This window comes from Columba livia, chromosome 3 (assembly GCF_036013475.1).
Source record: "Columba livia isolate bColLiv1 breed racing homer chromosome 3, bColLiv1.pat.W.v2, whole genome shotgun sequence".
In the NCBI taxonomy this organism is placed as follows: domain Eukaryota; kingdom Metazoa; phylum Chordata; class Aves; order Columbiformes; family Columbidae; genus Columba; species Columba livia.
The window spans coordinates 111,014,191-111,038,223 of NC_088604.1; the positions used below are offsets into that span (position 1 = coordinate 111,014,191).

The 24,033-nt window shown below is 41.6% G+C and overlaps 1 protein-coding gene across 10 annotated transcripts in view; it reads left to right on the forward strand.

The window, feature by feature from the left end:
- Positions 1–23,349, forward strand: part of SHLD1 (shieldin complex subunit 1) — a 47,639-nt gene extending 24,290 nt beyond the window's left edge. For 9 of the 10 annotated variants that reach the window (XM_065059161.1, XM_065059162.1, XM_065059166.1 and 6 more), the window contains one exon: positions 20,919–23,349. In XM_065059161.1, the coding sequence (XP_064915233.1) occupies positions 20,919–21,439 (521 nt within the window). In that variant the 3' untranslated portion in view covers positions 21,440–23,349. The remainder of the gene's footprint in view (positions 1–20,918) is intronic. The other variant, XR_010471740.1, reaches the window with a different exon arrangement.
- The last annotated feature ends 684 nt before the right edge of the window (positions 23,350–24,033 follow it).

Genomic DNA, 24,033 nt, shown 5'->3' on the forward strand with positions numbered 1-24,033 from the left:
TTTGTTCCTCAGGTTAGGTTGTGTTTATGCATGACTAAATTTTTCAGTGGTATTTTACTTTGTTAATGGATAACCTGCAGATAGCATACATCAAAAATATGGCACATTGTGCAGACCTAAGGAATACTCACCCGTAATATGCTGACCTGGTGCCTAACTCGAAGTCCTTCTATACGCTTCATAGTATAAACTTATTCTGAATTTAATTATTTAAGCAATTATAGTCTATAAATATTGCAGAGAAATATATAATCTTTACTCCTGGTCATGGTGTAGCACACGCAGGATCTGTTTTGTGATTATCTTATAATCCTTCAGTAATTTCTTGAAAGGATGAACTTTCTACTGAAGTGCTGAATTGAAGCAGAACGTGATTTACAGAACTACTGTGTGCAATCACTGCTGAATTTAACATTGCTCTATGTTGCTTCTTCTATGGATGTCTAATGAGGTTGTTCCTAGGTTAATTTTTCTCCTGGTGCAGTTTTAATTAAAATATAATGAAGGCAACAGAAGATTCAAAATAAAATAACTTGAGAAAATCCATTTCATGCTGCAGCAGTGCTTTGTGGTAGGATGTTTGTTATTGCTGCTAATTATTATTTTATATGAGACACTTGGCTGATAGCATGTGTGTGCATGTGAATCATCTGCAGAGCCTGTGGCAGCATTCCAGAAGTGAAGTTAGCTCCAGTGTCTGAGGCACTGAGTTTGCACCAGTAAGTTTCATTCCTGTGTTAGAAGGAATGTGAGGAAATATTAGTATTCTTCAACCCAGCCAGCTTGGAATATAAAGGGAAATATTTTTGCATATATTGCTGTTAGCTCTCAACAATCTGCTGATATGGAGCTAGTAACTTACTTCTGATCAGGATCTAGCTCTGATTTTTTTTTCTCTTAATAAAAAGAAGAGGAATCATTCTTTTGCAGAGGACAAAAGCAAAAAATGAGGTTTAAAGTTGGATCTGATACACAGAATGAAAGTATGGAAAGGAATGCAGTACTACAGAGCTGTACTGCTGCAAGTAGGGGCAAATTTGGCCTGCTTAGCAATATTACAATTCTGTGTGCCTCAAGATCCGGCTTGTCTTGGAACAGATATTGCTAAGACCAGAGTGATCCCAAAACAGTCAGGTGGCCAAGTTTGAGAGAAGATGGGAAGCTTTGTTTGTTTCAGCAGCTGCAGTGAAGGGATTTACTCTGAATCTTTTTAAGCTTTTTGAAGCCCCCTGCCAGAGAATAGCTGGGTCCTCCCTTTCTCGTCACCTCTCAAACAGATCTCCATGGCTTTTCACAGCTGGCAAGTTATTGGCTGGTTACAGGAACTGGGTTCCCTCCCTTGATTATTGCATGAGAAAGTAAGCAGGCTTAACTGCTGTTCTGGAAGCTCTCACATCTGATAATGTGTCTGTGGTTTTCCTTTTGCAAAATACTGTTTACTGCTCATTTGAAAACAGTTGCTTTTGCTCCTCTCTCAGCAGCCATGTATTCCTATGGATTTTACCTCTCTTCTGGACACTATAGTATCCCTAATTGCTTTTGCTTTAGTGACTAATGAATGAGCAACAGAGATCACTTGCTGCTTGAACCTTAGATGGAGAGTTTGAGTACGTATCTGAATATCCCTGTGCCTTGGCTCCAATATTGCTTTTCTACCTGTGAGGAAAGAAGGGAGCAAGCAATGAAGCAGAAGCAAAGCTCATCTTCTTCAGGGGTGCAAGCTGTGGGTGAGCGCTGTAGCCATCCCCTGCTCTGCTTGGACGGCTTGCTGCCACATGCAGTGCCTGCCAGGCTTCCCCTCTCTATGCCTTTCCTGCTTGCAGAAGGAAGAGTAGTACTGTGAAAATAAACACTGCAGGGACTATAAAAAATATCTGTATTCTGGGAATATGAATATATCAACTATCAGCCTTTGCTTTGCTAGTAAGGCTGTAACTGAGAGGAACCAAAATGGGAAAGGGGATGGTGTGCCAAGTATCACCCTTTGGTTTCTCCTTCCTCTTCTCATGGTTAAACCATGACCATGGGTCTGAGTGCTCCTCAGTCTTGCCAGACAGGTTGTTAACATTACTGTATATTATCACAGAACATAACTTATTAGGCAAGAGCTAAACTACTTATGGAATTTAAATGGTATCTAAAACTACAGCTGGTTGGTGATAACTCACTTAAATGTTAATGTAAATTTCTGGCTCTTCTTGCTGCTGTTAGTAACATGAGAAGAGGTGAATGTTCTCAGTTCTGCATCTGCTAGAACATCATCCATGTGACTATGTTAATCTAACTCTTGCTTTGTCCTTAAAAAACTTGGCCCCAAACCATCTTTATTTTCCTCTGGGAGTGTTTGTGGGAATATCTCTGGTTTCATTAATGTTCATGCAAATATTCCCTAAAGCTCAATGCAGTCTTTGAAAAAATATCACTTTCCCCAGTGTGCATTGGTGCACGTTAAGTCCAGCTTAGAGGCAAAAAACCTAAGACAAAAGAGATGCAATAAACCATCTGTTGTGCCTTAGCTATGCCTTGATACAAAGAGCACTCTTGGGGCTGGGTGGCATGCAGCTCGTGACACCCTGCAGCACGTGTGCATCTAAAGGAGAACATGGAAGCGAGTACTGATTGCTTCATTGTGTATGGTGTCTTAGTCTGTGGATGCCTCTTGAAATCATACTGCTCAGTGCCCATTAGAGAAGATTCGACATGGGTGATATAGTTCAATCAGTGGATTCATTTGAATAAGTAAGACCTACTGCACTTTTCCTCTCTGTGTGGAGCTCTAGGTGCTAATACAGGGCAGACAGGTGCTGGTGGATGAGCATGGGTATGGATGCTTGGAGAAGCCTTGCCTGGGAGATTACGAGGTTTCTCAGAAGCAGCCATTAATTCATTTGGCAGTTGCACATAGCTAATGCTTTTGTCTGTCAAAACTATGGAAACCAACGTGTCCTGCCTTGTGCCTTGGACCATTAAAATGATGGTGAGGGCAATAGGTTTGAAAAATACTTCAGGTTTTTTGTGCAGGTTGCTTGACAGGTGCTCTCTTGGTAATACTGATAAGCTGTTGGCCTGAGACAGGAGAAAGGGAGATGCAGGTTTTTTTGCATCCACTGCCTTTGCCCTTTGCCTTAAATTTAGTTGAACGTCTCATGACTGTATCAAGAATGAATGTAGACATTTTGACTAAAAGTATCTGTATTATTATTTTGGCTAAAAGTATCTTTGGGAAAGCTGTCCAAAGAAGGATTCCTCTGCTTTTCTGGAGACTTTGGTTGTAATTCTGCCTGCTAAGGCTTTTTTCTTTGTAGTCAGTTCTTGTGCTGACCCTCTGACTAGTTCCTTGGATGGGAGCTGGAGTGATGCCTGCACCTGTGGGGTTTGAGTTGCTTGTGGGTCTGCCCAGTGTCAAAGCCAGCCAGGTAACCCTGAGCAGGTCTACCAGTCCATCGTAAGACAGATATTGCACTTTTCTCCTCCCCTGCTACTTCTGAGCATGCACAGAGTAGGATATCAGTGCTACACTCTGCTGTGATCTGGGAAACAGCATCGGGAAAGTTGATATGAAGATGTCAGCATCTCTTGCTAAACACTTTTTCAAGTCTGTGGATTTGTGATATAACAGAATTTTGTTACCTAGATGCCCCGCTCTTTGGGTAATATTTCAGAATGAATCAGCACATTAGCTGTAAGAATATTTTATTAAAATATGTCTTAGCTGTTTCCAGCAAAAAAACTTTTAAAATATTCTGCCTTTGATATGTGCTTAGTAATCTGTTCATCTGTTTTCCATCGTCCTTTTAATATTTTTACAAAAATGAGGAGTGTGTTATTTTTTATTTGAAGGAAATTAAACTGTGTTTTCAGCTACGGAGCTTTCATTAGACTTAGTTTGTAACATGTGTCTCTGGCATCTGGAGATCCTGATACTGGGCTGTAATTGAGTTTTGCATTCTGTCTGAGCAGAGTTCATCTCAAAACCTAAAATCTAAGGGAAAAATAATTTGTGCAGATGGTCTTCATAAAACAAAGGCAGATTAAATCTGGAGCTGTCACAGAATTGCTCTTACAGATGCATCTGCTGCAAAATAATTGCCTCTCTTGAGCCCAGTAAGTTAATCAGTGCATTTTGTCTGTGTCTGCAGTGAAAACAATTAAAAGCTCATCTTCTGTCTTTTAGGTAAACTTACAGATTCTCTAATTTTTACAGGTAATTAGATTATTTTGATGTGTATCACAGTCCAAAGCGTTCTTTTTGGACAGCTACCTGTCTGTAATATAATTTATGTGTAGCCATAATTTAATTACTTTTCAATCACCTTTTTTTCCTTGGGCTGTCTTTTGCTAAGGAGTACAAAATCCTTTTGTCTTCTTTCATGTGAATTGCATTTTAAAAGCGTAGGACTTTTTATACAAACTTAAGAACTGTCATAATTTCCATTTATTTCAAATTGCCTTTACATTCACGTCCTGAAATGTGAGAGAAAATTCTCTAGTGTACTTGAGAAAATAAACACTGCTACTACCTCGGTGGTAATCTGTGAAAACCTTTGTTGGGATTCTGCTCTCTCAAACACTGTGTAAATACATGAGGGTAGGGGGAACCCAACTGAGAGGAGCAGTGGATGTAAGAAAGCAGCTGCTGATGGTGGCATCTAATTCCTAGAAGCACATGTGAAATTCCCAGCGGACTTCCACTGCGGAATTTCCACAAAAGGTTTGCTCAGTCCATCAGTATGGCTGAGCATCCCACTGTGGTCTCCTGGGGGGAAAAAATCCCACCCCTCCATGCTGAAATGTGCAGGGTGGACAGTGGCCAAGCTGGAGAGACAGCGCCGCTTCCCTTGTGATCCAAAGCAGTAAGTGCTTCTTCCTCCCCAGGGTCGCAGCTGTCAGGGCAGGCACAGATGCTGCTGTAATGAACCTGTTTTCTGCTCTGAAGGGTCCTCTGGAGCCTGGACCAGGCGAGCAGTGCACCTCACATGTATGCACTGTTTTAACTGTGGGAACTCTCGTCACGCAGTTGACCACACAGTGTGAGCACTGTCACAGAGAGTGAGGCTTTGAAAGGATACAGAACGGGCTGATGCCATCATTCCTTCCAAGCCTCTCTGCAAGGTAGCAAATGTGTCTTTGTTCCTGCTTTGCACAATTCCTGCTCCTCCAGGACAGGCCACTCCTTTGCTGTCTTCAGGTTGACTCTGTGCTCCCTGTAGTGTCAGTGTCTTGTTCATCAGCTGATTTAAATTATTTTTCTTCTGCCTCCTTTTCCTTACTGCTTGGCAGGAGGATGAATAAGCCTTCATTGTTGTGCTGAAGGTTAAAACATGCCAAAATAACGCAAGCTCTTTTAAACTCTATGGTACATATCGGTGATGATGCAGCTGAGTTTAAAAAGAACAGGATCACACCCCATGATTAACCTTGCATGCCTTCTTCAAGATGCCTTCACTTTGTTAGCTCTTTGTGCTCTGCTTGTGCTTGCATGTTGGCATTAAATCACAAGTACTGCTGTCACTGAAACTTACCTTTTGTCTCCACCTGTGTTTGAATACCTTAATCTCTAAATTCTTTCAAGTCTATGCTGTAGCAGGCTGGCCTCTTATGGTTTTATTATAAAGAATGAGTAATGGTTGCTTGAGGCTGAGGGGGCACTAAGGGCACAACTGAACCTCTGTGCAGCCAGCCAGACATTGGTTTTATTTTAATTCTCAGTGACCTTTATTTTACTCTGATTCAATTGACTCACTCAAGGGTGCCAGCCTTTTTTGTGCTCCTAATGCATGAAACATTTTGCCAGCTAAAGGAAGTGTCAGATCTATCTCCTGTTGTCTTAAGAGTCACGATAAACCTTCAGTAGTGAATGTGACCAAGAGGAAGCAGAAGAATGTAGCAGTGGATTTGTTTGTAGAGTGAAGGAAATGAAGGACTCCAGTGCTGTGATCATAGAGGTTTTAAAACTTCAGAGCTGAGGATCCCCTAAATGTCAATTTTATTTTCTGACAGCTCTGCTTGAATTAATTTAATTAATAGGAAATGCACCTACTCACCTTATTTGTAAGATAATGTTCAAGTCCAAGTCATTCTGATACACTCTTATACTTGTAGCTACAGCTTCTTTAAGAGGCACAAGTGTCTATACACTTTGCAGAGGTGTCCTCCCTTATGAGGGTACTGAGGCTTTGGAGATGGCTTATGAGAAAAATGAAAGAGATTAAGGAAGTGGGTTGTCAAGGTAGTGGAATACAAATTAATTACTTAGGTCCTCATGTTGTCCACGTTTGATGTAAAAAAGCCTATTAAGTAGCCTTTGAAGACTAATCCCAAAACTTGAGCTGGAAATGTTCACTGAAGTATTTGTTTGAGAATTTCCTGTTTTATTTCTAAATAAGCCAGATGTATTTACTACAATCACAGAATACAGTCTGTTTGAATTATGTTTCCTTTAGGCCCTCTAAAATAAAATTCTTAAGCTGATAATAAATTTTGGGGTTAAAAAAAATTAAAATAAATTTACCTCAATGTATGATCAGTTAAATTATTTGGATTGTCAAATCTGACCCCACCAAACAATCTCAAATAAGAAACAGGAGACTTTAGCTTGTAGTAAAACACAGCAATCAGCAATATCTCCAGCATACATACAGGAAATTGAATAGTGGTAAACTTACCATTTAACTTGAAAAATTTAATATACCGTCATTGTTAAGGATCTGGTTTGTACCACACACATATCATACATATCCAATTTATCATTGGATAAACATGTCCAATATTAAGGCATTAAGTATTTGCCTTTTTATTTGAATAGGTGAGTGGCTATATTATTAATATTACTAATTATGTTTGTATTAATGTTTGCCGAGAGTGATAGCAGTGGTGACCCATAAATAATTCATTGACATCTTTAAAAGGCAAAGAAATGTTACTCAAAAATATGTGTGAACTTTTATTGTTTGAATACCTGTCTGAAAATGAGATTTGATGGCTGAAGCTGTCAGCTATTTCCAGTGTTGGAAGGAGTGAGTTTCACAGTTTGATCAAAATTATCTTCAATTTTCTGTATTAATTTTAGCCACATTATAATTTCACTGTGAGTAGTAAAATCTGAAATGATCCAACAAAATTTGCACAGCCCTATCATGCCAAATGTTTAGGTGGTACTAACCTCTCTTTCTCCATCACTGAGAAGTGGTCCAGCAGTTCAGGCTGTGCACATGGGTCTGGAAACCTTACTTGCTCCCTGACACTCCCTGAACAATTTCAGGGCCTGGATTGGTACCGCTTAGGTAGGAATTATGAGCTCCATTAATTTGAAGCTACTTTGTTAATTGAACTGAGTTTCTGTAACCGTTTTGCCCCAGGGAGACATTCCACTTTGTAATGGGTTTTTCCCCTTGTCTAGGTCACCTTAGCTGGCTCCTGGAGTACTAAAAGTAAATTAAACCCCATCTGGGTGGTACTTAGTTATGTACACCTCTGCCTTCCATTACAGTGCAGACTCATTTAAAAAATAGTTATCTTTTCAAATTATTTTTTCACATGGGCCAGCAAGCCTTTTTTCAACAAGTAGAGCAATATTCACAAGCATCCATCCCCCTTCTCTTTAAAATGTGCATCCAAAAGGAAGATGCCGATGTATCTTCACCAATTGAGATCAGAGTGAAAAAAACCTCCAACTTTGAGCAAAGCCACCATATTGAAGGAATTTCTGTTTCTTAAAGAGTTCCCATCACTAGTCTGAGGATACCTCTGAACCCATCTGACTAGTGATTCCTGGTGCAGAAAGCTGGTTGCATGCCCAGAGAGCTGGGCTGGTTTTTGTTTCTATGTTGTTCTAGGAACATAATTTTCATGCATTTACCACCTGTGGTTCAGCTCCTGCTTGTCTGGACTCAAAACCAGTGTATCTTATCTGTTGATTGCCCATTTGTTCAGCTTTACTCATGTTTATTTTCATAATTTTAATTTCTCATCTATTTTTCCCCTCTGATACTGTTTTGGAGAGAGGAGCAGTTGCATGTGGAGACCTGTGTTCGTATCTGGATGACAAAAGAGCAATGGGAATTGCTGAATGCTCCAATAACATTGGTTGCTTCACATTTGAAAAAAGAGCCAGGCAATTTTGAAAGTCTGATCAATAAGCTACAAATTATGAACTTACTGGTATTTCCCAGTATCTCAGTGTCTGTTTCTATAGTATCTCTAGCCCATACTCAGAGAACAAATTCTGAAAAAACATGATCATAGTTCATCTCACTACTCTGTCGAAAGTCACATCACCTTGAGAAATAGTTGGGGTGTTGTTCTTTATTATTTGTAAATGGTGCAAATATTTACACATGCAAATGTCAGATGGATTATGAAAAACACACCATAACAGTGTTTACAGATCCCTGCAATAAGCCCTAACTCTCCTGAAGGAGCTTTATCTTTTTCCCTACCTTGGTACTTGTGTGATTATTTTGAATGAAGTAGGTGTTTTCAGTTAGGCAATCTCATGGCCAAAGGTGGGTGAAAAACACATCCTTCAGTAAAGGAACATTTGGATTGCCCTAACTTATTCTGGTTTACCTGTTTTCTTACTTTCCTTGTTTTGCAGGAATGAATTAATTTTTCTATTCACAAGTATTTGTGAACATCACAAGATGTTTTCATGCTATGTGTGGTAATACAAGATCTTAAACACAAGAGAGTGTATTTTAAAAACATCTGTGTCATAAAACTGTGGTGAACAAACATTGCATGGTTGCAGTAACTATCACTAACCACAGTTCGTCAGTAGTTGAAGGTGTTACTGAGAAACTGTCCAAGCAAGTGGTTCACACACAGCACCAGGCTCTTGCCCAATAAAGTCTGTGCAGCCTCAGCAGAGTCATCCCGGTGCAGAATGGCGTGATAATAGGGGATGGGCAATATGGAGTTTTATTTTGTTGGCTTTTTAAACAGGATTATTTGGGCTCTCACTGACCTTCACAGTTTACCCAGAGTTGTGTCCAATTGTAATTCAGGTGACCTCTTTGGTTTGAGGCAGAACTGAGAGGTTTGAGTGCACCCAGATCTGCTCAGGGCTAAGAAATTTTCTTAAAAAGCAGGACTAATAGGCTGTGCAGCCAGCTAAAGGCATGTAAATCAATCTGAAGTGACTGAAACCTTTTACTGTTTGGCCTTTGAGGGCAATAGCAGGGAAATGCCTGTGTTGCCAAGCCTTTCTCAGGACCGGCTGAGAGGACAAAGTGAGGAGACAGGTATGGAGAGTGCTCTAGTTGCTTGCTCAGTGATTTTTCTCCTTTTTAGCTTTTAAAGTCATACTCCTTCTTAAGGACTTTCTCTTGTCTCCGTTCCACCCTGCCCTTCAGTTTTGTTTAGTCCATTCAAAGGAGTATTGAGTCCCACAGCCATGACACCACCTGAGGAGGTAGCACAGCCCATTAACAAACTGAGGATTCACTTCCAAGGCAATTCTTACATTATAACCATTTTCTATTTCAGTTTTAGATCCTTGGTTTATTAGCAATTCCTGCAGAAAGCTGACTGATTAAGTGGCAAAACACTTCTGTTCAAAACCTAATTTTCCATCAAGCTGGTTCTGATGAAAGAGATTTTCAGTGATTCCCTAAACGGCATGTAGGTGATTAAGAAAAGGCCCTTGTGGTTCTCAAGCCTCCAGCATTTGTGAATAGTCTATAAATGTACCTATCACTCTAGTCCAATAATCTTTCTCCTCACTGCTTGGTTTCAAGTAATACCGCAGCAAAACTAAATGGCTCAAACGTTTATCCAGTGTACTTTTAAAGTGGCAAGCCAAAATGCTTCAGACTAATGAAGAACAAGTACCTCCAAATTCTTAAACTTGTATATCTTGCTTTTATTGTGTTTTGTTTGAAACTGCATTTTCTGTCTCTTGAAAATTTCCTTTATGACTGTTTGATGTACCTGACTCTGGCTTCTTCAATATGAGGATGTTTTGTTTATTAGCCTGCGGAAAGCTGATAGGTGCAGATGGATATCTTGCTTCCATTCTTATTTCCGAGTTTTTTTTCAGTTTTGATCAATATCTGGTGCAAATGCTTCCTCTGGCAATGCAGAGAAAAACAGCCCCAAGCCATGTGGTTCCACGTGCTGCATGGTGGGGCTGGGGCGAGGACTGAGCCGCAGGTCTGGCCTGGCTGGCTCTCTGCTCAGCCTGTTCAATGCAGCCCCATCAGGCCTGCAGGGAGACTAGGAAAATGCCTCACTCTGCCTTCAGATCTTCACCAGAATATCAGTAGATTTCTTTACTTTAGTATCTGCTATTTGCCTGTGCTTTTTAAGATGATTTCTTTCTGGTTTGGGTTTGTTTTTCTCTACTCCCACTTCTAAAAGAAATGCAAGACTTTCTGTGGTTGTCTGACATGCAGCGTATATCTAGGAGCCTGACACAGACAAGAAACGTGGTTTTAAAGTCATCTTACTGCAAGTAAATTCAGGAAACCATGTCTGCAGGTGTTCCTCCGTTGTTCTTAGTGAAAGATCAATCCTGACTGGTGGTAAGGAGCTTTGATCTGAAGAGGGACTATTTCTATCACATCTAGAGAGAATCAGTCTGTCTGTAAGCATTTTTCTTTTGTTGTTCCCACACTCATGCTTCAGGCATTAGACAAAAAAAGAAGGATGAGAGCCATAAAATCTGCTAACCAAAAGATACCTCTCTTTTTTTTCTGTTGTACAACTTGTGGTCTGCTGCTGAAGAATTAGTGAAGAATTAGCTTAGATGGCATTGCCTTCAAAAGAGCTAAAATCTCTATGGCTTCTTTTAAATTGAGTGAGAGCACCTGTGTCTTCAACAGTTTTGAAGATCAATCCACTGATTTGGGATCTGGGCCTAAATAATAAATATGGTAGAAAGCTGAACAAACTCACACAGATGCATTTGACTACGAGACATACAGTTGTGCAGGTTGGAGGGAGTAAAGAATTGGGACAAAGTTATATTTAAGTTAGCCTTCCCCTTCATCTGCCTTACTTGACTCAGTTTTCAACCTCCACAGTGTTTAGAGCATTTTCACTTCCCCACAGTGGCTGTTTTACGGTAGATGCCCTGTGGTACCTTGGCATCAATTCCACATCACAATTCAAGCCTCCAATTGCAGAGCCTCCCATGAAGATGGATAGTGGTAGTATTATAGGCCATAACTCTCTTGCTCTCAAAAATATTTACAGGTAACATAATTTTACCTAAAATTCAAGAAGGATGCTTTAAAATATCTTGCTTTGCAGTATATTCTTGATCTAGAAACTGCATTTCTGCCTATGATTCTCATGTCACTTGTTTCTGCAGCTGTGCATAGCTAGTTGGAAGGTGAGCTGAAATGCATGTGAATCCCTACAATGTCAACTGTATACGTGTTTATGGGTGCTAACAATTGGACTTTTGTGTGCTATAATGGCAAGGGAAGGCAGTGTACACTGAACAGTCCCTCCCACCTCTCCTTTTCCAAGTTCACACAATCTGTAAATAAAGCACATCTTTTGCTGAATTTTATATAATATTTTGGTCTTCTAGTCTGTTATTCTCATTAAAGAAATACTGTCATGACAGGCTCTTCCTCTTGTATTTTAGCTGTGTGAATAGCATCATATTCTTGTTTTTCCAGACAAACTGTAATGCACATCACTCTGCAAGGAGATGCTGAAGGTAGAATTTTTGTGAACTGATTTTGAAACTTGAGCTATTGATCTCCAGTGAGAGCTATCTCCTTATTCCCATTCTTGCCAAAGGTGTCAGCTGAGGATTGTCGGTCCTCTTGAGTACTGAAAATGTGTAACTCTGAATAAAAGACAAAGTGTTTAATATGTCAGGAAAGGATATTGCTTTGGGTTTTGTTTTCTTTTTAGTACTTGCAAATACAGTGATATTGTCTTACTGAGTAACACTTGTAATCTATAGTTGCTTCCTGTCATTGGCAGTGGCCATTACTGAATATTTCAGAATAAGAGGCAATTTCCCTCTGTTTCATCCCCATCCTCCAAAATGGGTGTCTGCAGCATAGAATATGCTGCCTGTGGGCCCATTCTTGCCTCTAGCAAAGGATTTGTTAAAACCCTGAAGAATGGGATTTAATAACTCTTCCAGACTTTTTTTTGGCTAGTCTTGTCTATGATCGCTAATTGTCATCCAGATAGCTGCTCAAGTCTTTTTTTAATTTCAACTCACAGCTTCGTTACTTCTTTGTGACAGTATCTGCAGTATCTCTAGAAGTACAGTATCTTTCCTTTGTGTGTCTTGCCAGAAACAGGAAGGATTTTTCCCTGCCCATCTTCTACCTTAGAACTGTGGAGAATGTTGTCTTTCACCAGTCCCTCTTCATCTCTTCGAGAGGTCTCCTTGGATGATTCAGGTTCCTAAGGGGCTTTCTCAGCTCTTTGCTGAAGAGGTGGGCAAAGCAAATCCTTTTACGAATTTTGGGGTTAAGTAGCTAGTAACTGAACCCAGTGGCTGAATAAAAATTCCTTCCCTCTCAGTTAGAGTTCTTTGGGAAATTCTTTTTATGTCAGAAAGCTAACAGTTCATGAAGACCTGACTCCATAGAGTAAGCTGGAAAAAAGAGAATAGACATGACTGGAATTTATAATTTTTAGGAAGGAAAAAAATATGAAGGGCAACAACTACCTTTTGCTTTAGCTGTACAATTTGCAAAAAGTGAAAAAGCTCCTTCAGGCACCATGAACCACAAAGCCCAGTTTTCCTTTATACAATTCTTTACACATCTTAAGCAGTGAAAATCAGGCAGGCAGAATTGTTTCTCACTGGTTTCAAGCACTAGACTTTTGCTTTTATTCTGAAATAGGATGTGCTTAAAGACAAATATGATCTGGGGCTAAATTAGAGCCTTCCATGTAAAAAAAAGCAACACTGCAAATTCCTGATTAAAAGAAGGAAAAGTCGATCTTTTTAATAAAAGGCTTCTGTGTGCTCACAGGAGGAGAGGGGTCAAACTTGACTGGAATGGTGTAATTCCTCCCTGTGGGCAGAGGAATGCTGTGCTCCTGGTGAGTAAGGGGCTTGGCATGAGAAGATGGTTCTCAGTTTCAGCTACAGAGGAGGCAGAGGCTTGGCTTGGGGATGCTCGCGTTGGATCCTGCCTGTTAAAGGCTGAAAGCCCATTGGGATGTTTTGCTGTAGCTAAGGAGAGGCTGGTCTAGCACAGCACTGCTGTTTGGGCACATGAACATGTGTGCTGCTATTCTTGCAGTTGCTTCCCCACGATCTCCTAATGCCTAATTGGAAACTGAGCAATTAGATTAAGAAGCCTTGTCAGAGTTTCTTTTTGGAAATTGGTGCCTTCAGTGTTACACAGACAAGGTGAGTCTAGCTGTCAGTTCCCAAGACAATATATATAATAGGAATGCAGCAGATAGTTACAGTTTAATAAAGCCCCTGATACCCTCATCTGCTGGATAATAACTTTAATTGACAGCTAATGTTTTCAGTTAGATAAACAGGTTTTTAAAGTATTTATCTTCCAGAGAAAGGTTATTCATTATAGTAGAGTCTTTAACCTTAGATCTTAAGAAGCTTTTTTAAAATCACAACTTGAGACAAATAGGATGCTTTAGGGATTTTTGTTGACTACAGAATAGTCTAAATTAATCCACTCTAAATATACCTATTTGAAGAGTTCTTAACTTTGCTATTTCTATTTTTAGAATGGTGATGAGCTCCAAGGCAGGAACTTGCCTTGTAAAAGTAATATCTCAGGCACCCCAGTTATGTTGCTCTCCATGTCTTCAGAGATACCTGGTATCTTTGCAAGGAGAGATGTCCCTGTACGCTGTGACACTTACAGCAGCTGTTCACAGACAGTTACATCCAATGCCGATTGCTCTGGGGTCCAGCTGAGGATCTACCTTCAGCAGGCTATTGGGGCACAGCCGTAAGTGATGGTATTTACAATGCTGCTGCTGCTTCTGCTCATACCTATTGCCCTGGACCGTGGGGCTTGGTTGCTTAGGAACAGGTTTGTGAGATGACAGCAGTGCCTGTTTCTCGGCTTTCGGCAAACAAGGAGTGTTAATTTGTAGGAGTTCATATTGTACCTTACATGCTCTGTGGTTTATTAAATCCAGCATGTTTAACTAGTACATTCTCCAAAATATTTCATTTAGCTGAGTTTTCCAACTGTCTTAAAAGTATGGCCCAGCAGGTATCAGCTGTGAGCTCTCAGAGCAGGGCAGAGCTTAATACTAAGCATGACATTTGGAAGAGTGTCCAGGGAGATGTGCTGTGCCTGCTTATTGCATTTCAAACCCACTTTACCATTTAGCAGGCTTTTTATTTTTCTTGAATTTCAAATTCCTAAGGGAGTTAGAAAGGGAGGGGTTTATGCTTCTTCAAAATAACTGTTTACATCTTATCCCATGTGAATTAAAACCCCCTCCCAACTTTTCACACAACAAATGTGCAGCATGTAGACTAAAAAGGCAGCAAACCCGACTCAATACTGGGCTATACCCAGGGCTATTCCTCCATCACTGCCTCCCTTTTCTACTCCATACCCCAAATCCCTCCAGCCTCTTTCTTCCCTTCTTGCTGCCTTTTGCTTACCCAGCATTTGCACAGCTCCCAGCCAGCTCCTCAGCAACCAGACACAGCCACATGTGCCTCTCCAGTGAGCTGGTGGATGAAGGACGTAACTGGTTGTGTCATGTGTAAAGCAGTCTCTCTCTTGTGAGGTACAGCCTACTGCATGTTATTACAGGAGAAGGCTGCTCTATGTGTGATCAGGGAGACAGCAAAGTAGCAAGGCATATTACATTCTTATTTTCACTTTCAACTCATAATTCAAGTACACAAGAAACAATTTTTCTCTGCTTACAACAGTATTTTTTAATTATAATGTCATTGAAAATTCCATTTGCCTTTGCTTTAAATGCTGAATGGTTTCCCAGAGAACAATGCAAGAAGAAAACATCTGTTTTCTGCAAGGCAGAGATGTGTGCAGAGAAATTGTAAACTACCATAATTCATCCATACTGTACAAGAAAGGCTTTAGGCTCTGTCCTTTACTCAAAGTGATAGGTGTTTGTACAGCACCTAGCAGAATGATACTTGTTTTGTCTGATACTTGTGGTTTTGGTGCTGTTGCAATTTAAATGTTAGTAATGGAAATGATACAATGCAAATATATTCCAGTTCATGTAAAGGGATGTAATTAGGATGTAATGAAAAACCCATGGGTTTTTAACTGTTGTAATCAATGGAAATTTTATTAATGCAAGTAAGGGAAATAGGATTTGGTCCCAAAATGTTTAGCTTTGCAATGCCTGAGTGTGTTGGTATGCTGTTACTGGCAGGCTAAGATGACATGTATTTGTGGTATAATGAGCTCCTGCTAAATTCTCCCTAAATTTCTTCATTCTTCCCAGAGCTGAGTGGAGTTGTGTTACTGTGATGACACATGCACTCCCACTGGAAATCAACCAGGTGGAAATTTTAGAAAAAGATTATTTTCTCTGTTTTAGCTGTCTCAAATGCTCAACACATGTAATGATAAAGTGCACGGACACATGGGGAGTTCTGCTGCAACATGAGACTTGTTCTTACCTCCTGTGCAGATAGATGCATCCCGCAACTGATGTGATTTGACATAGATTTGCTGTTAGTTGGGAGCTCTGCTCAAGCCTTAGTAGTATTGCCTCTATTCGAACATTCCAGTGCCATATGGACATGCATGATGCAGAGGCAAGAAGGGATATTCTAGGAGTGCTGAGAGGGCTGTATCTGCCCTCAGGGATGCCATCTGTTTGCACTTGTCTTACCACTTAATAGCAAGCACAGAATTAGGGACCCTTTCTTATTTGTGGATGATTGCTTTCAGCCCAGGTACATCCTGGCAGGTTGATGGGAAAAGAGAAATAGTACAATCTGTGAGAACTTCCGAATGGCCTTTTTTAATGGGTACCATCAACCAAAACAACTGGTAATTTATGTCCTCCTTGTATGACTCATCATGCCTCATGGATGCTGAGAATGTGTTGACTTTAGTTGTAACAAGTCACAGTGGGAAGCAGACTCATGGGTAGGAAGAGCACGCTGAGGTGCAGGTGGCAGTGTCCAGGGCAGACGAGGTGTTCAGGTCGAGAAATGTCTGATTTTGTGACCAACAGAGGAGAGTCTTCCCCTCTGAGGAAAAGTTTGGGAGCACCGATTAACTGCTCTGTGCCCAGAGGCAGGATATGTGGTCTCTTTCAGATCTTGAACTTGTCATAAATTCATGGTGGTGCCTTGGAAGAGGCAGTACTTTCAGTGCTGACATGGGAGTGCATAGCTGGAGTTTGTCTCCCCAGCCAGGACATGTCTTCTGCTTCTGTTGTTCAGCTACTCTGAAAAAAAAGTGGTATTCAGTTATGCTCAGCCCCATCTACTCCCAGGGAGACTAGGTAAAGTATGGATGACTTTTGGGATGGTCTCACCCAAGGGAAGAGTTTTCTCTCATCTAGCTCTCTCCTTTCCTTTGTTTTTCCTTTCCACTGTTGCTTAGTTCTCTGGTAAACTTTGTTCGGGGACATTTGTTCAGACAAGCTGGTCCTGCTGGTCTATTCAGGCCTTCACAGCCAGCTGTAGCAGGAAGCAGACACATGTTTTCTCAGTTCACCATCTCAGAGTGGAGTACCTAAATAATCTCTGTCACTCTGAGCTGCACTGGATAACAGTCCTGTCATTGACGTTACAACATAGGGATGTGCTCTAGCATCATCTAACCAACATCTGGTTGAACTTCAGTCAGTACTGTGAACACAGAGCAATTTGTATATCTCTAGATCAATTTAGTTCTATTCAAAAAATAATTTGCTTTTCTCAGTCTCATAGTTCTCTTTGTCCTTGTGTAGGGTGGCACAATTAAGGCACCCAGAGAAGTTCAGCCCTTGCTCAAAGTTATTCATGGTATGTGGTCAGTCAGATGGCTGAAAGGAGTCAAGGGCTTGCTGCCCTTTTTGGCTGCTTCAATAGTGTGTAACACCTGAGAGCAGTGCTGGAGTGGGTATGGCATTGGCATTCATTTTGTTTGGCTTGGACTCCAGCTCCAGAAGTACCAGGGATGAGTAATTCCTAAGCCCTAGTGCAAACGATTCCTGCCCTAAAACAAGCAATGTAATTGCTCTTTTCACAGAACTGATGATGACAAAACACTGTGGTTTAGGTCTGTCATACTCAGATCTACAGTATAAATCTTGCAGACCCTTTTGATAGGATGGACCTTTGCATACTGGGCAGGAGGGGAACCATGCATCCCACATGCAGGGTTCCCAGGAGGCAGTCAGACAGTGTGGGAGAGGGCAGGAGGCTTGGACAAATCCACCTACAGATGTAACTAGAGTTTTAGCAGCTGCTGTCATCCAGCTGAGCCCCTGCAACACATGGAGACAGAGATCACAGCAACACCAGCTCTAGTGAAGCACCAGCAGCTGCAGGAATCGCTGCCCACTTGAACTGGGGGGTGGGGATTTCTTCCCCCAGAAAGCCAACAGTGTAGGAGCTCTGCTGTTCGAGAGATGTCTTGTTTTACACTCTGCATGTGCTTGAACACAGCTATACAGAGGCTCAAATCAGTATGTGAGCTGCTTTTGTAGAAGAACAAATAATAATATTGCAGAGTTGTTGCATCACTGAAAAAGTGGCCCAAGTCCAAAGCAGGATTTCATTGTGTGCTTTGAGCGGCAGGGTTGTGTGCTTGTACCAGATGGAGACTTTAAATTTTCATCAGCAGGTTTATAAACACAAAGAATATCCTTTTATCAGCCCCCAGGTCTTTTACTAATAAGCTGCAAATGCTGAACTTCAATTAGCATGGAGTGGAGGCACAGATGAAATATTATACATTCTTACTGATGCTTATCCATCATATGAGAATTAAACCAAGACATGAGTAATGACCTGTTTCAGTTTTTGGAGCTTTGTTTGTTTGTTTGTTTATTTATCGCCTTTAGCACATGCTTGGCAGTATAAATGAGTGAAAATAGCTAAAAATAATCTGGGTCAGATGCTCTGGTGATGAAACTCCATTACAGGCAAATAGAGTGTGAATTTTCAGACCTGTTCATCTTTGCATTGACTTCTGTAGGCATTGGGTCAAGTCAGCACCTGGGTTTTATGACAGCTGTGTTGTTAAGTTTGCCATGGAAGGATAGGGTTTAGAAAACCACATTTTTCCTGCTGCTGAGACCAAGCCAGAAAGGTCTAAGCTTTAAAGCAATGCTGCTGTGTGCTATCAGGGAATCCCGGTGTTCTTGAGGGATGCAGGTGCATGGAGAGGGAAAGGGATTGATTAGTTTAATGCTGTCTTTGTCTTTAGCAGCATTTGCTGGCCTGCGTGGCGTACTTGTGCGTACATGTGCTCCAGCTGAGAAGCTCTTTCTGGACCCTGCAGGCATCTAGCTACTGGGCATGTACTTTGTGTTTTATAAATCATTCAGGAGATTTGTGCCTTACAACAGCAGTATCAGCTCTTTAGAAGGTGTCGAGTAAGGACCTCTACCTCGAGTGAAGTCTTTTAGGGAGGAAAAGGGTTGAGTGTATTTGCAAAGACAAGTCTTGGCACATAGTTTGAGAAGGTATTGGGAAATTATCAGGAAAGCAGAGGAAAAGTGCACCTTCATGGGATATAAATTGGTTCTGGGAATTCTGTGTCTGTATTTTCATGTCTTGCCTTAAGAAGGTTTTGCTGGAAAAGTAATCCACTAAGAGGATAGAGCCTGTGTTGAAAAATAGAGAAACATAAATTTGAATCAGTAACTGAAAGAAAACCATTCTCCCAATAATATGAGTACTTTCTGACTAATCGAACCCAAAAACATACCCCTGAAAATACTTACCAGTCACATCTTCAGTGGATTGTGCTTCGGCAGAAGATAACTGCTTCATAGGTCATACTGGCTTTAGACTAGACTAGACTAGAATAGAATAGAATCATTTAAGTTGGAAAAGACCTTTAAGATAATTGAGTCCAACCATAAGCCTAACACTGCCAAGTCTACCACTAGACCGTGTCTATGAGTGCTACATCAACATGTCTTTTAAATTAAATACCTCCAAGGATGGTGACTCAACCACTTCCCTGGGAAGCCTGTTCCAATGCTTGATAACCCTTTCAGTGAATAAATTTTTCCTAATATTCTATCTAAGATCGCAGGAGAAATGCAGAACAGCATTACAAAGGTCTCCCCTGACACTGTGAAACCAATAGGATTTTGTTCTTCTTGGATCATGTAGGGTTGAGATTTGTAGCTGGAAGCAGCTGCTGCTCTTTTACAAAAAGTGATAGCTGTGAGCTGTGTGTGAGGAGCAAGGTGACAGCATAGCACAGGGGGCTGCAAGTGACACAGGAGTCGGAGCACAAGTGCCACTTGATTGAATTATCAGAGATGTGTGAGGCTTCAATTCTAACTTAACATAGGCACCAAGGCTGAGAGATTACTGAGGCAAAATGGACCTCTTCTCTTTGATTAGCTCTGATTTGCTGCTATGGTGGCATATATCAAAAGAAGGCCACTGAGCTTTTCTTTGTACTGCGCTGGAAATGACACATTGCAGGAGGAGGAAAGGTTCTATGTAAAATTGCTGAATTGAGGATGGAGTAAAATTGAAAAGTGAGATCAAAGATAGAAGGTAAGGAGAGGAAAAAAGAGGCAATGTACAATATGGCTGCACTGACATCTTAATTTCATTTTAATGAATCTGACCACTCAGGAAGGGGAGGATAGCTCTTTGTGTACTGGGAGGGAAAGAGCAGCCTTCTGCCACCATGCCGAGATTTCCTTTGAGCATGGTCTCTTACTGATAAGAAGGACTGCACTCTGCTTCGTATTTCACGTAATTAGAAAAGACCAAGCTGTTTTCTGACTCCCTGCCTCCTGCTTATGTAACTTGCAGATGATAGCTGTGTGATCTCTGGCTGAGCCCTGGAAAATTTTCTTGTTGGTGACTCAGGTGCTTGGCAAATGGGCTGACGCGGCAGGCTCGGAGATGAAATTGCAGTTAGAGGCATTCCCTGGGTACCAGAGCCCAATTCAAGGTCTCTTTATGGAGGCTTTTCCTACTAGAAGCTGTGTGTGGTTTGCTGATTGTCCTAGTCACATCATTGACAAGAGGCTCTGTGCTGATGCTGTATTAATTTTATGCAAGTACAAGACATCCCGCTTGTTTACATTTGACCAGAAGAGAACCATAGCCCAGACTGTTACCCAGAGATGTGGGTCAGCAAGGAAGGAGAAGACCCAGGTGAGAATGAGTCCTCAGCCTTTAGATAAATGTTATCTGTAAAAATTTCTGCAGGATATGAGAAGAGTGTTCAGTGGAGCTGCGCTGCAAAAATAGGATTTTATCGGGAAGGACAGGGTCCCGTTTTGCAGTCCCCATTCCCAAACTCTATACATGACCATATAACACGTAACATAACATAACAGTATTGGTTTGGAGGCTGAAAGCTGAAGGACAGGACTGCACATTGTGTAGGAGTAAAATAGAGAACTATGAAAAGGAAAGAATGAGACCAGGGGACGAAGGGAGAAAAAGGAAAGAGGCAGAACTGCTTCAGCTGCTAACTAGACTTCCCTGAGGGTCGGCTGTTGCCTCCAGCAGCAGCAGATCCCAATTTCCACCTCTTTGGAAGTATGACTGAAAGGAACTAGGAGGCACACACTACCAAGTAGGTTCAATCACTGCGGTAGGATGAGGCTGGGACAACTATGTGATCCCAAATACAGCTCGTCTTGTATGAATCTCTGCACCAAGCCACTCTGGCAGCCCAGCCAAGTTTAAAGCAGTACTGAGCTCACTCCTGTTCACAGCCTGTTTGCCAGACTGCAGTGAGGGGGGACAAAAAAAGATTTTGCCAGAGGGATGGCCTGTTGACTAACGACTTTCATTGATCTTGTGCTTGCAGGAGAGAACAATATACCCGCTGCAGTTCCTACAAGCTTTTCTACTGGAGGCTCTGAGAAAGCAAACGTGAGATGTTATCCAAAAGCAGGGCTGTGCGAGCCCACTGAGCCTAGCGATGCTGCTCTCTCATGGATGTATGAACATTGTAGTACAGAAGATACTAGTGTCAGGAAGTCTCTTGATGTCTTCTACAAAATATATTGCAAAAAACAGCCAGACAGAAAGGATCCCACCTACAAGGCTGCATCACAATGTCTATTGCAGAAGATTTCAGAGCTAGCAAACAGACGTGGAACAACCTATGCATTGCGTTGCCTGCAAATGGCCCAGGTGGTCTTGAACAGAGATGGGTGTAAGATCTTTCCAAACCACCCCATTATTGCTTGTTTTGCAAAGCCAGCTGAGGGAGAAGTTGTTTTGGAAGACAGAAGGAGAACACCTGGACTCTCAGATGATGTTCTGCAACTCCTCTTGAAACAAACACAGACAGAACATAGCCCTGACATGCCACATGAGAAGTGAGCAAGATGCTGATTTATTGCTGTCATTGGAGCTTGGCTTTCACTCCAAGAGTTGACTTTCTTGTAAAGACACTGTTCTTCTTAGCACCACCTTCAACACCACACATTCCATGGAGGGGATCTTCTGGAGGAGACCTTGGCACCTTGGCCTCTGCAGAGCAGCACTGCATAAGGAGCATCTGTGGTCCCCATGTAACTGCTTGAGATGTGTTGATTAATCTGGATGGGTGATACAGCATCTGTTGCTGGGACATCAGAGATAATGATTTCTATTTACCAGGCTTTTAAATTGACGTACATTCCTACCCCAGCTGAACAATGGCCCAGCCCACATTCAGCCCCCGTGTGGGCATGGATGTCCAAGTACTGCTCACCATAGCAGACTGATTGAAGTAGCTTGGCATGGTAGACCCCAGACCTCGGGAGGAAACTGAAGATTTTGTTCTGTACCTGGCTGATTCTGTAGCACCGATGCTCCCACGGGGCGCCTGAAAGCTGTATGCGTTTACCTACAGACGTATGATCCCACAGATGATGATTGCAATGCGAGTTAGCTTTTCCACAGCTTCTGAGCGGTTGTTTTTTTGTTTTGTTTTTTTTTTTAACAGAAAAGCTTTTTTGCTTTATCGATGTTTCTAACACTTCAAATGCACCAGCTGAGCAGACTGGGGACTTTTTCATATCTATATGAGCTGGTTTAAGAGCAGCCTGAAATAGATGAATGAGTAAGGGCTCTGCAGAGGTATCCGTGGGGAAGCTGCAGAGTTAGTGCCAGCTGCCCTGGTAGCTGCCTGCTGTAAGATGTGGAGTGTCTAGGAAAAGCAGAGATGACATCTCAGCTTGCCCACGACGCGGTCACCTGGTTGATTCTGTAGGGGCAATGCTGCTTCCTCCAGTTCTCTCCCTACCCATTAGCCCTTGATGATTTCTGCTGCCATGGAGTCTGAGCCCAGAGCTTTCACAGAGGGAAGGCCGATGCTCGTTGCTTGAGTACACTCTTGTTATCTTTGTTGGAACTGCACAAGACCTTGTGATTACCTTCCTAGTGAGTTGATGGATGAGGGAAAATGTTCTGCAAGATGTTTAAACCATGGAGGTGGTTGCACTCCAGTAGGGATCATCTGGTGTTGGTTGTTTACAGCAAAGGTTTGCCTCTTCTAATAAGCTCTGCTGTTGCTTCTTATACCCAGAACTTCCTTGCTCTGGTTTTAGTTGGCAGGAGCACCACTGGCTGCTGTGGGAACTGGCCCAATACACTGGTTGCCCAGCTTGAGTTGTGATGACTGTTGCTTGCCCTATGACATTAAGAGGTGACCTGAACGACTAATTCCCAGCAGCTGGGTTTGGTCACTGCCACCTGGGGAATTTAAAGTGCTTTGGGTGTGATGAACTGTGCAGGCCTAATTCTGCTTTGCGCTTATGGAAACTGGGAGTGAATTCCAAGGAAAACAGCTGCATGGGGGATGCAGGACTGGGTTCCCTCTGTCACAGCCTTGGTGGGAAGGGTACTGCTGTCACACAAGGCTGCAGTTCAGGCCCCTCTGCTCAGCATATGGGAGCCCTTTGAAATGGTCACCAGGAGCAAGCAGAGCTTCCAATCCCTCTCTGGACAGGTTGTCAGTCATTAAAGCTGTGCTTTACTGACTACAGTTATTCTTGCAAATGTTCTGCTCTTGAATGATGTATAAAACTCTAAAAGAGACACTTGCTGGGAAAAGGTAGTTACATGGTTGTCTTTACCAGAGTTGCCAGGCCCTCTGTGTTGGTTTAGTTTTTGCTTTGTTTCACAGCTTGCTGGAGGGGGCTTGCAAGTAAACAAACCTTCTGGAAAAATGCTGATCTTTGTCTTCTCCAAACTTTTATTGTTAATTTTTCATTAAAATTTAGAATAAAACTAATTATTTTATGGCAGATTTTCGTATTTTAGGTGCTTACGGAAGCAGGGCAGAACTCAGGTGGATAAATGAGGCTCCAAAATCCTGTTGATTTTTAATGATAACAAAACAACTCAAATGTTTAGGGGAGTCTAACAGTCTTGTCAGATATCTGGAGCTGAAATATGATAGAGTTTGGAACACTTGATCATTCCTACTATGGAACGAACTGCTCCATTTCTGGAGAAACACATAATTTTAGGAGGTGTTTTACTGGGATCTTATTGTTCAGTCTCTTTTATTAAGTTAAACAAGACTGCAGCACAGAGAATAACACTCATCACTCCTTTCCCACTCACTGGTAATTGATTTTTCATAAACCTGTCTTGGAACCTGCTGTATGTATTTCCAAATCTGCTGAAAGCCAAACCAATTGTATTACTCATTTACTTGATAAACATCTATCTTGGATTTCTTCAAGACACGAAGGGATAAATGCATCTCTCTCCTTTACCAGGTGTTCCAAGCAAGACTCACCAATCACGTTGGACAGGCTGTACTTGAAAGAAACACAGTCCTATTTGGCATTTTGTGAAGATACATAGAATAAATTGTAATAACTAATATTACCTCTGGGGAGCAATAGCACAGGGAGCCTAACTTATGTCTGTTTGGATTTCTGAAGCTGATTTGCAGTTGTAACTAAGATGTGTTGCTTCAA